The sequence below is a fragment of the Bos indicus genome, chromosome 13, assembly GCF_029378745.1.
Source record: "Bos indicus isolate NIAB-ARS_2022 breed Sahiwal x Tharparkar chromosome 13, NIAB-ARS_B.indTharparkar_mat_pri_1.0, whole genome shotgun sequence".
Lineage (NCBI taxonomy): Eukaryota > Metazoa > Chordata > Mammalia > Artiodactyla > Bovidae > Bos > Bos indicus.
Window position 1 is genome coordinate 10,076,357 of NC_091772.1, and position 16,769 is coordinate 10,093,125.

Here is a 16,769-nt window from a genome sequence, read left to right on the forward strand (position 1 = left end):
TCTTCCAAGCTCAATTAGCCTTGAAACTGAAAAATACTGAGAGTGAAAAGTGATGGAGACATCAATGGTTAGATGAATGGGTGGATGACTTGGAGATGGTCCATGGGCGGGTGCTCCATCAGCGGGTTTTAGAATGTCTCCAATAGACTCTATGTACTTCCTAAGAAAGCGTGATCACTTCGTCCATGCTCCATGTACTCTGCTTCTAAGATAACTCCTTGCAACTGATTTATTGTATAACTTCACTAACACCAATAAACTACATGCTTTCCAGACCCCATCCGTACAATTCCTATATCACAGATACATTATATTATGTAAGCATGAAAAACTAACTATAAAAACTATGTATAATATACCAAAAAGAGCTTAAGATATCATGTCGACGTCTTTCTTCCTCTCCTTCTTGCAAAGTTCAGTACGAAAGCAATTAGACAGGGCCGGACAAAGCAAGCATCAGACTGGGAAAGGAAGGCAGTTTCAGCGTGAGGTGAGGAAGCTGTGTCTGCCCCAGAAGGGCGAGGGCGCCGGTGGCCCAGCATGGGGCGTCACAGCCTGAGCAAGAAGAGAAGGGTCCTAGAATGAGGAGAGGGCAGAAGTGATGGGATGCCGGTTACATAACAGGAGTCCAATTCATCACCGTCAAAAAAGGGGCTACAAATAAGAAAAAGGAGAAAACTAGAAAGAATTCTATGGTACTGGGTTGGAATTAGAGGTATTGGGTATGAACTCCTGGTTAGAAATACAGGTACTGAAATACAGATATTTCAATGTATCAATATAAACAGATAGAGAAGTGTAGTTGTATATGTTATACACACATACATATTTTTCCTAACTCTGATGTGAGCAGCAATACTTCAATGAGCACATCTAGTGCCCAGATCTTGGTTTTTAAATCCCACTCTCCACTAAAAGGAAGCAGAACTGGCTGATTCCAGGAAAGTGAAAGATGAGCCTGGAATACCTCATTTGTCAGAAAGTACAGAACTAATCACAGACAATGGGGACAAACCAAAAGAACACAAAAAACAATTTGAAAGAATTCCCACTGGCCAAATCCAGGACAATTTGGGCATCAAAATAAGCAATAATAGAAAATGACCAAACTCATCAATAAAATAGCAACACATATAACTTTACTGATTTAAATAAATGAACAAATAAATAGCAATAAAAGAAAGCTCTTTCTTACAGTAAAAAGCCAACTGATAAGTGTACAAAGAAGAAAATCACCACATGGCAGCCATCGGAATAACAATTAAATCAGACCACCTCCCCTCCTCAAAAAAACCCAACTGATTCAAAACCAGAGGGCGCAAGTAGGGCACAGAACAGAATATTTACGATTCTGAAGTACCTTCCTGATATCCTTATTAACTAGAAAGGGGGGAAGATTAACTTTACAGTGAAGAAGCCTAGCATCCTGCTCCTTAATTAAATGATCAACATGAATACCCTCAGTGACGCGACAAAGAGAAATCAGGTAACAAGACGTGAGAAAAGTGCAGCATCATTCCCCTGACGTTCCTGTCAAAAAATGGTAGTAGTCAAATCACAAGGAACCATCAGATAAATTCTACATTTATGCAGGACAGCCCACAGCGTATCTGACCTGCAGTTTTCAAAACTGCCAGAGTCATAAAAGTCAAGGAAAGACCAAGGAACACGTCCAGACTGAAGGAGACGAGAGAGACGTGGCAACAGAGTAACGGACACTGTTGGGACAAACAGCCAAGCTCAAAGGGTGTCTGAAGTCAGGCGGTGGGGACGCACCTGTTCCTTCCTCTGTTTGGACGGCTGCCTTGGAATTATGTACAAGACCACCACTGCTTGAAGGAAACACACTGAAGTACTCAGGGACCCTGAGCAATTAACTCTCAAATGTCCTGAAAAAGTCCTTGCAAACTTTCTGTAATACAGAAATTACTTCAAAATTAAAAAAAGATTTTATACAAGATCCTGTGTGTTATAGTTACAATTGGTCATAAAAAGAATATAAATAAGGTAATAAAATTATTAAAAGAAGCAATCGTGTTAAGGACTTGCACTTGAAGGGCACTTTTTTTAACTTAATAAATTCCTTTAAAGTCATTAGTTTCATCGCAGCAGTAACTTTTAAGCCACAACACAGAAGTTTAACTCAACAAGACAATGGGCATTTTATAAAGAAATACTCCAGCAAAACAGAGAAGAGTCTGATGAAGCCAACAGTCTCCATCCTTTTTATACCTGAACAGTAATTAGTCCTAGGATGCACACGTTCCCCTTACCTAACCAACTTGTTTTTAAGAAAACACATGTACAAAGATTGAGAACCAAAAGCCAATACCTTGATTGAGGTGTGTGGCCTCCGTGATCTGAACGCCGTTCACAGAGCACTGGGACCCACTCAGGGGGATCAGAGTCACCGTCCCCCCAACATTCTCAAAGATGCAGTGCTCACTCTCCAAGTCGAGGCCGTGAAGAACTGAGACGGGAAAACAAAGGAAGAAAATATGTACATTGGTACCTGGTGCAATGATTCCCAACCTTCCTTTATTTTCTCAGTTTGAACTGTGAGGGGAACACTTATGTTTAGTGAGAAAACTGAACTCAGGAGTTCACAGCATCAACTGACAGAACAAGCTTTTGCATGTCACTCAGTGGGTCTGGATCTCACCTGAAACAAAGGATTTCACCTTCAGGGAAAAAACAGCTGAGTAATGTGACTTAGCTGATTACCACTGACAGGCTTTGCTCGAGTCTAAATAACTTCCTCCTCCAGTACCCGAAGGTCCCAGTAAAATGGAAGGGACAGATGGCCCCATGGTTCAAAGACTTACTGTGACCTCCACTCTTACCAGCACTGCATTCCAGGAGCACAGACCAAAGGTGAAAGGTGAACGTGGGAGGGCATGAATCTTGGGAGGCCCAAGAAGTCTCCAGAAATCCTGAGGTGAACTTGACCTCCACAGACCTCTCAGAGCGTGTGGCTGCCAAGGGCTACCTACTCCCACCCAACCACCCTCCTGGTGACACGTGGCCAGGCACAGACACAAACCCCGGTCACACAAACCTACACAATTTCAGGCGCAGTTCCTGGCCAGCTGCTCAGAAGCACAAACCAAACAGCTTCCACTATGCTCCACAGACCTGCACTGTGAACAGAACTTTTCTGTTCACAGAAAACACGTGTGCTGGGCACTCAGCATCACGTACAGCAAACCCTAAGGTCAACACATAACTTGTCAACACATAACTTAACGGTGAGAAGAAGAGGCCTGATGCCTAGTTTCACCCAGAGACTTCCAGGAATTGGTTCCCAGCTCTCCCAAGTTCACGATAAACGGTAAATACGTGTAGACTTGATTAACAGCTTACACTGGGCAAGAAAGCAAGTTCACTGCCAGCATTTCTAAAAGCCAGCTGAAAAGATACAATTCTTCCCCTGCCAATCCCCACCTTGCCCCCTCCACCACACACACACACAGTCCACCATCACCACATGCACGCTCCAATTTACTCTATAAAGCCTGGCAAGACCTCACCGGGCTCAGGGGTTAAAGCACCGGTTAGCCAGGTACCTCACAGAGACTGTGGGAAAAGCCAGGAAGTGCTGCTCTCTGTGTGTGAACGCTGGGCATGTGTGTACCCTGCTTTCTGTCCTTGCCTGTGTGCGAAGAATTTCCCGTTAAAGGATCTTATATCTTTTATCTGTACCTGTTAGGATATCTCCACTGCAACAAGAGCCGAGTGGTGTAAAGAAAGCCCACTTGAAAGATGTGGCTGAGGACAGAAAGCCTGTGGGGCATGGGGAGAGGATTCGCAGCTCCATTCTATTCACTAAACTAAGTGTTCGGTGTTGGTCATTTGAGCTGAGTTCAAAATTATGGAAATACACATTCTGATCAATGCTGCATTTGAAATGTTTTCTTTTTTATAATTACTTCAAAGTCAGTCATTCAAAAGCAAGTTCATTAAATGATTTCTTAAAAACCACTGGGGAGAGGAAGCTGATAAAGTTTCTCACCGATATCTTGTTCTGTTGAAGCATCTTCTCTGCCGACATGTGTCTGACCTTCCTAGGAAGAAAAGCCAAGCAAAATTTATTAGTAAGAACATGAAGAATGGTCTCTCCTCCATCTTTCATGGAAGCCCCAGAAACCTGCTGACAGGTGGGCAAGTTCTGGCCCAGGCAGAGTCCCCTGAGGCTCTGTAGCCACAGCACGTGGTATCTGGAAAAGGACACAGGACTCCTGAGGCTCAGGGCTCGGCAAGGCTGGCCTCCTGTTTCAGCACCAGTAACCTGCCCATGACTGCAATCCCATGGCTGTTCCCAATCGCTTCTAACAAGTCTCTCCTCCAGCAGCCAGGGGTTTCTTTGTGTCTAAACATACGGTTTAGGGGAGCCCACAAAACACAGTATGATACTCTTCCCATTGTAAGTCATGGATCAGAGAAAAGATACTGAAGTCAAGGTTACAGAGCCCACCGCTGATGCAGATAAGGAAATTCTTATCTCATGAAAGGGCTACTCTGGGAGCAGGCCCAATCACGTAGGTGGGACCTGGTGGTTCAAGAATCTGCCTGCAACAGAGGGGGCCCTGGTTTGACCCCTGGGTCAGGAAGATCCACTGGAGAAGGAAATGGCAACCCACTCCAGTATTCTTGCCTGAAAAATCCCATGGACAGAGGAGCCCGGTGGGCTACAGTCCAAGGGGTCATAAAGAGTCGGACATGACTGAGTGACTTTCAGACAAAACTTCATAATTAACCTGAGGGACCGGAAAACTGTACATACAAGCAATCGCAGTTTCGGTGCTGGTAGCTTTTCTTCCTAAGTCTGTCTTTTTGTTCCTTACCTCCCTCTTACTGGTTCTACAAATTAGAAGGCAAAGGGAATGGATCTTCATTTAGTTTTAGGATGACATAAAACAGGAATTTCTAATGCCAGAGAATCCCAATGAACTGCTGAAAATCCCTAAAGAGCTCAAGGATTTGTTGCACATTCTTTACCGTCACAGCGTGTTCATGGACATGGAGTATTACACTAAACCTTGCCAGTGTCTGAGAAAAAGCTGAAACCAAACTGAGGACGTTCCAGGTAAGCAGTTCCTACCTTCAAGTGATACAGGATCATGCCAGTGCTCAGAAGGTCGTCATAGATGCCGATCAGATGGGGCAGCTCGGAGTCCAAAACAACCCCAATCCCTTCCTTCCTTAGGGCCAGAGTCTGTTCCTGGAATTAGGAGGGAAAGAAAAGGAACAGGTTACTTTGGGAAAAGAGAACTTCCTGTTTGGTGCTTGTTAGACTTAACACAGGTTTCTCCACTGGGTCAGAAAAGAATCCACCTGCAGTATAAGAGCTGAAGGAGACAGGGGTTCGACCCTGGGTGGGGATGATCCCCTAGAGAAAGCAACGGCAACCCATTCCAGTATTCTTTTTTTTTTTCCCACTCTGGTATTCTTGCCTAGGAAATCCCGTGGACAGAGGAGCCCGGCAGGCTACAGTCCACAGGGTCGCAAAGAGTCAGACTGACTGAGCACAAGCATGAGCACGGAAGTGTTAAAAATGAGCGATGCTTTTATCGCTCACGAAAAAAACTGCAAGAAAAAAGGATCATAAACTTCGTGCTGAAATCCTGGCATATGGTGGGCAAAGCGAGCTTGGAACAAATAAAAAGCTCAATATAAAATGAATTACATTTATTGCCAGATAAAGATTCATATACATATGTTATAAATGCACATACACACACTCACACGAAGCTAAGCTCAAATCTTGCCTTCCTGAGCAAGGGGTCTGGGACCAGTTGACTACAAGGTAATCTTTCCCCCACTCTTCAGAACCTTTACTTCACTTAATTTCTAGATGTCTCCTGATTCGTTGGTTCTTCTTGCCGGTGACTAGGGTCCATCTCTGCGTGCCTATGACAGCAACCCCTTCCTGTGCATTATCTACCACGGACCAGAGGCAGCTAACCCTCGGTGTCTGCACCACCTTCTACCCACTGACCACCCCCACCTGCAGGGCTCCCACCAAGCACCGCCACCACCTCCCTTGGCCCTGCATTGCCCTCCAGCTACCACCACCTTCTCTGTGCCCCTTCAGAGGAAACCACCTCCAAAGACTTCCCTACTTGTGGTCCTCCACTTCCTCCCTCTGGCACTCTCCAGTTTCATGGAGTCTTTGATCCCAGGGACTCGACAGTCTCCTGAATTTACTAAAAATCTACACAGTCATCCCTGTATATCCTAGAGGGGGTTGGTTCCAGGACCTCCTCATATACCAAGATCCAAGGATGCTCATGTCCCTTATATAAAAACACATGATTTGCATATATTCTACACACATCCTCCCTTATACTTTTAAGTCATCTTTAGACTATTTATAATACCTAATACAATGTAAATGCTACGCCAGTCATTGCAAACATAGTGAAAATGCTATGCACATATTTGCTGGAGCAAGGCAAGTTCAAGTTTTATCTTGGGGAACTATCTGAAGTTTTTTTCCCCAAAACATTTTCCATCAGTGGTAGGCTGAATCCATGGATGCAGAATCTACAGACACAGAGAGCTCAACTGCATGCTAACGATGCTCAAATCTCAAATTAAGGGAAAGGAAGGAAGACCTCTCCCTTAAAACTCCACCCTCGTGTACAAATCCCCCTGCCTCGATATACCTTTGGCAACGCCAAGCAGGCAGCTCAAACTTAACACCTCGAAAGCTCAATCCTTGATTCCCACTGCCTGCCACACCTGCAAACCAGCCCTTCTCGGTAAATGCCAATCTTCTTTACAGTTGCTTGGACCAAAAACTAGGCTGTCCTTTACTGTTTACAACAGCCAAGATGTGGAAGCAACTGAATGTCCATTGACAGGGGAATGGATTATGGAGATGTGAGACATATATCATGGACTATTCATCAGTCATTAAGAAGAATGAAATCGTGCCATTTGCAGCAACATGGATGGATCTGCTGCTGCTGCTGCTAAGTCACTTCAGTCGTGTCTGACCCTGTGGGACCCCATAGACGGCAGCCCACCAGGCTCCCCTGTCCCTGGGATTCTCCAGGCAATGGATTGGGTTGCCATTTCCTTCTCCAATGGATGGATCTAGAAAATACTATATTAAGTAAAGTGAGCCAGACTGAGAAGGAGCAATATCATATGACATCCCTTATATGCAGAATCTAAAAAGAGAAGATACAAATGAACTTATTTATAAAACAAAGATTCACAGACTTAGAGAACAAGCTTATGGTTGCCAGGGAGAAGGATAGGGAGAAGGGACAGTTAGGGAGTAACTAACTGCACATACACTACACACTGCTGTATTTGAAATGGATAACCAATAAGGACCTGCTGCATAGCACATGGGACACTGCTCAGTGCTTTGTGGCAGCCTGGATGGGAGGGGAGTTTGAGGGATACGTGTGTATGTATGGCTGAGTCCCTCTGTTGTTCACGTGAAACTAACACAACATTGTTAATCAGCTATACTCCAATATAAAACAAAAAGTTAAAAAAAAAAAAAAGTTGTCCTTTGCACATGTCTTTCTCTAAACCCTTCAACACTCATTACTGACTCTAGCTTCAAAATATGCACCCAATCTAACAACAAACCACAGCACCACACTGCTTCCTGGCCCCAAGCACCAGCACCTCCAGCAAGATGGCCACAGTAATCCTGGCTGCTCCAGCCTGTGCCCAAGCCAGGGGCCACGCTCTCCTCTGCAGCCAGAGGGATGTCAGGGCTTGCCCCTCCTCTGCAAGGGTCAATTGTGTGGCCTCCTTTGCTCTGTCACAGCCAAAATCTTTGCAAGGTTCTACAGAGCTCTGTGTGCCCTCACCGCTCCCTGACCTCCTGCCACTCGCCCCCAGCACCCTCCTCTCTGCAAACCCCAGCTTCTTGCTGCTCTCCAAACCTGCTCCCACCTCAGGGGTTCCTAAGGGGGTTCCCTTCTGCTTTTGTGGCCACTGTTTCCTCTGTTCTTGTCTACTCTTCCCCTTCCCCGACTAGGTTTCCCGACCCTGGTAGCCTGACATTTTGAACCAGATGGTTCTCTGCATGCAGGGCCGCTCTGTTCACTGCAGGATCCTTAGGCTTGTCCCTGGCCTCTGCCCTCCATATGCCAGTGAGACACATCCCTCCCCCAAGGCTGAGATGTCCCCAGACACAGAGAAATGTTCCCTGGGGAATGAAATCTGCCTCAGGAGAGAAGGCCTGCCTTCAATGCACACAAAACGTGGCCCTCACTTCCACAGGGCTCTGCCCCAAAGCCTCCTTCCCCACCACCCCATACAAGACCGCAGTCACCAATGTCTCTTACCCTGAGTTGTTTCTCTCTTAGCAGTTACCACTCTCTGCACGTTATAGAAGAGCTTATCCCTTGTCTCCCGACTAGAATATAACCCAAAGCCTAATTTCACATCTGATACAGAGATGCTGCTCAATGAGGATCTGTCAAATGAGTGAGTGAGTGGGCAGACACTCAGAGTTCAGAGAAATGCAGGCAGGAAGGTCTTGGGGATGAGACTGGGAGGCCCATCTACCCTGAGATAGCAGACTGGAAACCCAGCCTTATGGGCACAGGTGGAAAGCAGACAAACCCCAGCAAAGTGAAGGTGGAAATACCAGCCTGAAGGCTGGGCTGGGCTGATGAGGCTGCGCCCATCCCAGAGCGCAACATCAGGCTCAGTGACCACAGGCCGACGGAAGCCGTGGAGGAGGCAGTACCGTGCTGCTGTTGGGGGCTCTGGGGCAGGGGTGCTCTGAGTGAACACCTTCCTCACCCCCTCGTGCAGCCAGACATGCTGAGCACACTCCAGTTCTGGACTCCAAAGCTCAGCACAGCCAGAAACAGAGCCGGCACTCCTCACATCCCTGGATCGAATAAATGCATCCTTTGTTGTTTAAATATTACATCAGAGCCTCCACCACAGGCGTGCGGAGCTGGAGTCAGGCCAGAGGGTGACGGAGCAAAGTGGAAATAAAAGATGGTTTAAAAAAAAAAAAAAACATAAAAATCACCACTTGAGAGAAAGCAATTTAATTTAACAACCATTAAACAGATATGCAGAGGAAATGACCAATGCATAACTTAGATTCAAGAAAAGGAAATGAAGCGTATCATTGTTCTTCAATTACTCCTCTTATCAGCCTGCTCCCTCACCAGGCCCAGAATATCAGGCTGAGAGGCTGGGGGCTTCATCTTCCCCAATTCGCCACACCAAGGCCCTTGCAAATCCTGACTGAAATGAATCCTCAACATACCGACCCCAACTCCTGCTTCCCCGGCAGAATTCACGCTTTTCCTCTTGCCCATAAAGTGGAAAGTCTGTGATTTTTTTTTTTAAAGATATATATTACAGCGGAGAATTTAATCATACAGCTTCATTTCATAAAACAAAGTCCTCCCTGGAAGGCCTGGTAGCTGTGAACTGTGACGACGCTGCACACAGCGCAGGTGGCTCCCAGCCATGGACTGTGCCTGGCCGCCAGGTCCTTGTGAAAAGGAGAGGAGAGGCTGTTCTCAAAGGCCCAGAGACAGAGTGTTACCCTTCCCCATCAAAGTACACAATAACCTGAAAAGGAGAGCAGGGTGGGAGGGGGAAGTGTATTCTAAACTCCCAACAGCTTCCACTCACTCTAACTAGAGAGACGGCTTGGAATATATCCCAGCTTAGTTTAACATTCTTTTTTGTTTAACCCACTGAAAAACACTTTTTTTTCCTTCCTTAAAGTCTATACATAGACTTTAAAAATCATTTGGAATTTATAACTTCAGAGCCGTTAGGTCAAAAGCATTACTTGTCTCATCCCCAGAAAGTGTGCACACACACACACACACGCACACTCTCTCTCTCTCACACACACACATTTTCTTCCACACACAGAAGGGGTAAAACCTGAATTAACAGAAAGTTTCTGAGGATCGGGGGTGGGGGCAGATGAATTTATGATTAATGCTGCCCTAAAGCTCTATGACATTCAAGCTGCAGTCACTATATGATATTATAAAAGTGTCACCTCATAAAACTAAAAACGAGGGTTTAAATCATTGCTCGAGTGAAAAAGTAATTTCAGACAAAAATATCTATCACGTATAAAATATTTATTGAGTGGCATCTACTGTTATACATAATTGATGAAACACCTCTTTGATAAGATGGAATATTTAACAGAGCAGAGCTGGCAATCCCTTTCCCAACGCCAAGCAGACGGGGTCCCAAAGAGAGAATGTGGTCAAAGACGTGTGGCTGCACGTATTCTGTATTGAAACAAAGCTTCTCGCAACCAGTGTTTGAATAAAAAGGAAACTATAGCCTGACAAAAAGTATAATAAGATAGAGTCCACTTAAACATGACGTTCATCACATTTCCAAAAATATGTTCAAAATGATTTTCTTCAACCCTGACTCTAACACCGGTGTTCAGGGACTTCCCTGGCAGTCCAGTGGTTAATGAGCCACACTTCCAAGGCAGGGGGCCTGGGTTTGATCCCTGGTCAGGGAACGAAGATCCCACATGCCTTGCATCCAGAAAACCAAAACAGAAAACAAAAGCAATATTGTAACAAATTCATAAAGACTTTTAAAACGGCCCATATCCAAAATAAAAATTTTTTAAAAATCTTTAAATAAACAAAAAAAAAGCCCTGCCCCGAGCAGTGCCTCCTCTGGCATGACCAGGGGTTCAGGTGAGGAGCAGGCAGGGCTGCCAGGGTTACAGGGGGAAGCCACAGGGCCTGGCTCACTGGCATGTCCCATGTGACTCCACACCCCTTCGTTAGACTCAGCAGGAATTCTCCCTATTTTTTATCACAACCACATCCTTAATATCTAGCCCGGTGTCTGCCAAAACACAACAGCCTTCCCGAAAAAGTAGGTGAAAATCAAGACAAAAACTTGTCAATAAGAAAGCCTGTTTCTCCTTCTCGAGAAGCCTTCCTGAGAGCTAGGTCTTGCCTGGGAAATACTGGGAAAACTCTGGCAATGTGTCTGCTCCACCTGAACTCAGAATTCCAGAGGGACAGAAACTGTTTCCGCACACCGAGTAGGTGGGGGGAGCAGGGCTCACCAGGCACCAGCAGTCACTCAGGACACTGCTGATTATTTGGCGCTGTAAGTAGGTGGTGGTTTTACATGTTTTTTGCCGTTGTTGTTGCTAGCCAAGAATTAAAAGTCAGGCCTTTTTCTGGTAGAAATTCAGTTTATGAAGAATCATGCGTTTCGCTAACTAGGAGACTTGTGTGGAACTGCCTCACAGCAGACCGTGCACTTAACTTCTGCAAACCTGACTAGAGCAGCAGAAGAGAAGGGGGCACCATGATGGGGGCTTAGAGAACCTGGCTGGCTTGCATGTGAGGAGGGAGGGAGTCAGGCAGACGGGAAGACTCTTATTAAGAAAATTATCCTCTAGCATAGATGCTTTTAATTAAAAAAAAAACCTGTATGTGATTTCATTTGAATTTAACAGAAGGAAAAGCAACTGAAGTATTTGTTGAATTTAACCAGCTGTGTGACTGGTGTTTGTGTCCACTCCTGGCCATACATCACACACAAACAGGTCAGGGTGGTTAGGAGTTGTAGTCAGGTTTGCAGAAGTTAAGTGCACTCTCTGCTGTGAGGCCACTCCACAAAAACCAGGAAACCACTGAGAACTCTGAAACTGGGACTGGCTGACATACAGAAGACAAACCTGGCAAGGACGTGCGGGATGACTAGGAATAGAGAGAAAAGGGAGGTGAAATTAGGAAGGAAGGAATAGCCTCAAAGACTCTATGTGACAATTTGACTGACTAACCTTAAGACTCTTCTCAATTGTTTTACATACTTCTCTTAATGAAAAATAAGGAAACTGGAGAGTTTGCAAGAGTTGCAAAAATCTGATAAATATCCAGAAAAGATTTTTATTGCTAGGGGAAAAAAGTCCTGACACTTCCCAGTAATACTTTCCAGACAGCTCATGAAGTAGATATTGCTGACTTGTTAAAAAAAATAGCTCACCAATTTGACTAGCAAATGTCAAGTAATTTGCATGTTTCTTTTACAATATACAAATGGTAAACAGTCATAGTCAACACAAACCAATTAGTTCTGAAATCCTGAAAGTATACACACTGGCATTCACCCAGAAGCTTCAATTTCTTGTATATCCTTGTGCGCAAAGAAAGAATCCTGTCCATGTAACTGAGGAAGGAAATAGCTGCCAAGATAGCCAGAGTGGATGAAGCTTGTACCTGTCAACTGCCTGCAACACCATCCCACCTTCCTCCACCCTTTGTTCATGTAACCTGACCCGGCAGGGATAAAAAGGAGTCAAGATCTCCACTTGCCTCCAAGAAATAACTTTTTATTCTGTGTTCCCAGAGAGCACAATGAGGTGAAGAAAAACAACCTTTGCTGCCTAGAGGCACATCCACGTCCCTGCCAGGCTGCCTGGTAATGAGTAACCTCCGTGTGAGAGCTCTACTGATGCTCTTGGAATCATAAGATTCTAATTACAAACACAGGGAAGGGAAGAACAGCCAGTGAGAATCCAGGACTGACCGGAAATCCACCTGCACTGAAAGCGTCTGGCAGGTACCGCAGACCCAGAGAGGCCAGGGAGGACCGGAAACCACCCCTGTCCGAATGAGGATGAAGGAAAGAGATGGTTCTGGTGAGAAGAAAGACTTAGCAATCCACAGGCTGAAGAAAGAAAGAAAGGATCAAGTGGTGCGACCTCGACGTCACCCTGACCCTCTCTGTGCCTCTAAGCCCCCTGCGAACCCTCAGCAGGTCCACCAGCTTTACCCACACGGCGGCCGGAGTCGTCCAGGGCCTTCGGTCTCCACGGCCGCCGCCACCACCACCTCCTGCGTGGTCTCTGACAGCCCCAGGGGTCCTCCTGCTTCGTCTCTTGCCAGCCTGCACTCCGTCCTCCACACGACGGCCACGGTCTTCTTCCCAGAATGCCGAGAGATCGCACCCAGAGCCCTTCGACGGTTTCTCGTGCGTTTAGCACAAAATGGCGCCCGCCGCTCTCCTCCGCAGGCCCCGGCCCACCGCCTCGCTCTGCCCGCCTCACCCTCCACGTGACCCCCGGCCTCCGGCCCCAGAGGCCTCCTCACCCCAGCAGGGCCTCGGCACGCGCTGTTCCCTCTGCGGAGAAACTCTCCCCCTACATGTCAGCTTGCCCCTTCCTGTCAGCCTGCTCGTACCCCGCCCACTGCCTGCTCTCTGAAGACTGAAGGCCCGGCTAGTCAGGCAGACGAGGCCCCTGCTCACAGAGAGCTCACCTCCCACGAGAAGAACCGCACCCCTCCGCTCCCTGCCCCCGGCCACATCCTATCTTTCCACCGGGCTAGGTGTTTCCAGAGCACTCCAGTCTATCAAACTTATGTGAGTTTATTGTCTGCCTGGTCCCCCAGAAAGCAAATACAATACGCCAAGTTCAGGAAACAAGAGAGCAGGTGGGGGTCGGCGAGGGGCAAACTACCGCTCTGATCCCAAGGCTGACTGTCTCGCGTCAGTCCTATGGGCACACTCCAAGCCTGGCAAAAGCAGCTCCTGAACCTCAAAGGAATGCTTCAAATGGCCAGAGACGTCAGAAGCGTATAAGGGAAGTTGCTTACATGAGAAGCTTGGATTCCAAAAGATAGTCATCATAATTTAACGAGTGTTCACATCTGTACCAACCATCAGAAAGTTGTCAGATTGGCACCTATTACTAATACATTATAAAAACTGAAGTAGGAATGCAAAAGCCTCGCTCCCCGCCCCCCCTAAACAATCCATGTTCTAGTACCCGCGATCAAAAGAGACACACAGGACAGATGGCGAACAGCCCTGGACTAACCAGGGCAGAAGCAGGAAGGGAAAAACCTGACGACCTCCTCGCCTGCTCCCCAGTTCTAGCAAACAGACCTCTCCCTGCATTTCGGCTGCTACACAGTAGACAGAACTAGCGTTGTCCTTTCAGTGAACAGAAGCTCTAGGGACAGTTCAATTTCCATCACACCTCCCACTGAAGAAACAACATTCTTGATGTAAGCGCTTAACAGCTAACTGCTGGCAGGCAGTTCAGAGAGATGCTACTGAGATCTCTCCGATGAAATGGTCCTTCGCTGGCTAAGCATCACCCAGATGTCAGGATTTAAATTATGTAAAATGCATAATCCCAAATAAAGAAACTACGTGTGAAAATATGCAAGAACAAATTTCCTTGCATTAATATTTAACTAGACTTTTTAAGTAGAGCAGGATCTTGTGATCAACAAGAACTTTAGTGTATCTGACCTAAACGGAAGCCCAAAATACTCAAGAGGGTTCACCAGAAGGATCTACAAGGGTGTTTTTGGTTTTTTTAAATCATTTTTATACAGCACGGACTTTAACCCAAGATGATAAAGCAGAGTGAAAGGATCACTTTAAGTGACGCATTGTAACCCAGAAAGCTCCAATCTGACATCGGCCTTAAACTTTGATCTTATAAAGCTGGCTTCCTCATGGTTCTTACCCACAGAAATATGTCCCACTTATCCCCACCTCCAGCCTTTGTTCCTGGGACAGCTCTCTAAATCCTTCCTCTCCTGAGTCCTAGCCATCCTTCCCCTCCCCCAGGAAACACCTAGAGTCTCCTCAGACCCACAGCGGATCCTTCCTCTCAATGACCACAGTAATCTGGCCTGATCACTTGTATCTTAGTCAAAAGTGACTAGTGTCTTTACACCCATGCCCTGCTTGTTTCAACTACTAGACCAGTAGGTCAGTCAAGGAGTTTTTAAAAACACCATGCCTGACCCCTGCAGGGGCTTCCCTTGTGGCTCAGCTGGTAAAGAATCTGCCTGCAATGCAGTAGACCCTGGTTCAATTCCTGGGTCAGGAAGATCCCCTGGAGAAGGGACAGGCTACCCATGCCAGTATTCTTGGGCTTCCCTTGTGGCTCAGCTGGTAAAGAATCCGCCTGCAAGGCAGAAGACCTGGGTTTGATCCCTGGGTTGGGAAGATCCCCTGGAGAAGGGAAAGGCCTTCTTGCCTGGAGGCCTGAAAGGTATTCTTGCCTGGAGAATTCCATGGACTGTATGGTCCATGGTGTCGCAAAGAGTTGGACATGACTGAATGACTTTCACTTACCCCTGCAGTTCCTTTCAGTAAGCATCTCATTTAAAGATGGACCTGGTAAGGGTATTTTCTTAAGCTCCCAGGTATTTTGCATCCATAATTTTCTGTATTCCCAGTAGGAATGAGCCTCTGATCTGCTGGGTGCACTCAGGATTTCAAAAGGGCGAGTGCTATACTTCATTCTCCAGCCAGCAGAAGAATCTGCAACTCGTTCAGCTCACACTTAACGAGCATCTGCTACTACCTGCCAGGTCAACTTAAAACCGTGCGCTAGATTATATAGAAAATGTCTTAAGCTTCTGTTTCAAATGTGTGTGAAGGATATATCAATGATGAGAGAGAGAGAGAGAGAAAGAGAGAGAGAGAGAGAGTGTGTGTGTGTGTGTGTGTGTGTATGTATTAGCTTGGGCTGCCAGAACAAAATACCACAGACTAGATGGTGTAAACAACAAAAATGGACTTTTCACAGTTCTGGAAGCTTGGAAGTTCAAGATTAAGATGTCACCAAAAAGTTTATTCTGGGGCCTCCTCTCCTGGCTTACAGAGAGCCGTCGTCTCACTATGTGCTTTCACAGCCTTTCCTGGGTGTGTGCGCACAATATGGGGGAGAGAGGTGAGGCCACAGGCCAGCTGGATTCAGGTCCCATCCTTATGACCTCATTTATCCTTTCCTTAATTTCCTTCTGAAGGCCTTACCTCCAAATATAGTCACACCGGGAATCAGGGTTTCAGCAAACAAATTTTGACAGTCCATGGCAGGGTTTGTGTGTCTAATATATACATCATATACTTATAAATATAGAATATATTATAAATGCAATACATGTATTGAGGTAGATAAGAGAGACAAGAAGAGAGATACTGAGCCTAGTAGAGATTCTCATGCAAATTAGAAACAGAGATTATCATCTCTGGGCAGTTTTTTCTTTATACTTTTTCACTTTCCCAATTTTCTACAACAAACACACTTATAATACAATGCAGGTAATAGTTTTTAAATAAAATAAAGGAATATACTTCCATATGAAATTTTTAACTTAATTTACTTAATTTATTCCAATTTATCTTATTTAAAATATATTTTAAATAATCTCAAGTAATCTCCAAGGCCAAGTTTTACTGTACGTTGTATAACATTCTGAAGATGGAATTCTAAAATGATAAAAATGCATCAGCCAAACTGAAAGCCCAGAGACCATTTCTCCAAAAGCCCTCAATAAGGAAAATCTGCCCAAAGATACTGAGTAGTGAAAAGCTGATAGCTTTCCCTCTAAGATCAGGAACAAGACAAGGAAAAAGAAATAAAAGGCATCCAAACTGGAAAGGAAGAAATAAAACTGTCTTTATGTGCAAATGACATTATATTATATATAGAAAACTCAAACTCTACCAAAAAAATCTGTTACAATTAATAAATAAATACAGTAAAGTTTCAGGACACAAGACCAATATACAAAAATAAGTCACATTTCAATATCTTAAAAACAAACTTTCAGAAAGAGAAATTAAGAAAACTATGACATCTACCTTGCATCAAAAAGAACAAAATAACTAAGAATAAATTTAATCAAGGAGGTAAAGGACCTGTACACTGAAAACTATTAATGAAGAAAATGAAGATACAAATAAATGAAGAGATATTCCATGCTTATGGAATGAAAAACTATTGTCAA

General features: G+C 45.3%; 1 protein-coding gene across 6 annotated transcripts in view; it reads right to left on the bottom strand.

Moving 5' to 3' along the window:
- The window catches only part of KIF16B (kinesin family member 16B), a 307,508-nt gene that overhangs the window by 149,761 nt on the left and 140,978 nt on the right, over positions 1-16,769 (bottom strand). For all 6 annotated transcript variants that reach the window (XM_070800719.1, XM_070800718.1, XM_070800715.1 and 3 more), the window contains exons 13-15: positions 5,102-5,221; positions 4,013-4,064; positions 2,333-2,470 (exon numbers count right to left, since the gene is read on the bottom strand). In XM_070800719.1, coding sequence (XP_070656820.1) covers positions 2,333-2,470; positions 4,013-4,064; positions 5,102-5,221 — 310 coding nt within the window. The remainder of the gene's footprint in view (positions 1-2,332; positions 2,471-4,012; positions 4,065-5,101; positions 5,222-16,769) is intronic.